The sequence below is a fragment of the Plasmopara halstedii genome (genome assembly GCF_900000015.1).
Source record: "Plasmopara halstedii genome assembly, contig: Scaffold_816, whole genome shotgun sequence".
NCBI lineage: Eukaryota > Oomycota > Peronosporomycetes > Peronosporales > Peronosporaceae > Plasmopara > Plasmopara halstedii.
The window spans coordinates 1,529,349-1,530,045 of NW_020187732.1; the positions used below are offsets into that span (position 1 = coordinate 1,529,349).

A 697-nucleotide genomic window follows, 5' to 3' on the forward strand; every position below is an offset into this window, starting at 1 on the left:
CAGGTCGATATGCTTGCGGCTTGGCACAGAACCTCTCGCTTGGCACAGAACCTCTCGCTTGTCTGCTCGCTTGTGGTCCGCAAGCTTCTTCCATTCCCCAAATATCATATCACAGTTACTACAAGGATACTTACTTGACAAAGTATCGATACGTGGGATATACATCGCATGTCCCTGGTAATCAAGGATGTTGAGCTTATTTGAACATTGTCTATCAGACTCACGAATATAGGTAATTTCTTTTGTTTCAATATTCATCTCATGAGCGTCAATACTGATGTCAAAGCATTCCTCCAAACTTGAGAATATCAATTGGCTCGAATGATTTGAACAGCGGAAGCGAATATTCAAAGTTCTTGAATGCACAATACTGTTTGAAATGATCTTTTACAAGACCCTGAATACGATTATAGTCCCGTCCTTCAGTCTGAAGGTGATATGCAATTCAGTGAAACACACATTTATTTTCTGTTTTTGGGAAATTGATTATATGTCTATGCGACTTGATCACGTCAGGGATACTAATCTTACTATCCCCTAGTCGATGATCGCTGTAAAACAATGTTGCTGAGACTGCGGTAATCTCATCAAGCTTGTATGAATTCGATGGGTACTTGATCGTTGATGCAAAGTCTGTTAAATTCATCAAATCAAAGATCTTACTTTGGATCTCAGACTTCTTATTGATTGCGATTGT

The 697-nt window shown here is 39.3% G+C and overlaps 1 protein-coding gene across 1 annotated transcript; it reads right to left on the reverse strand.

The window, feature by feature from the left end:
* Positions 1–280: 280 nt before the first annotated feature.
* PHALS_14244 (uncharacterized protein) lies at positions 281–646 on the reverse strand (the record flags this gene model as incomplete). Its single annotated transcript, XM_024730018.1, has 2 exons — positions 281–427; positions 512–646. The coding sequence occupies 2 exons, from the start codon at positions 644–646 to the stop codon at positions 281–283; spliced, it is 282 nt and encodes a 93-aa protein (XP_024580338.1).
* Between the last annotated feature and the right edge of the window lie 51 nt (positions 647–697).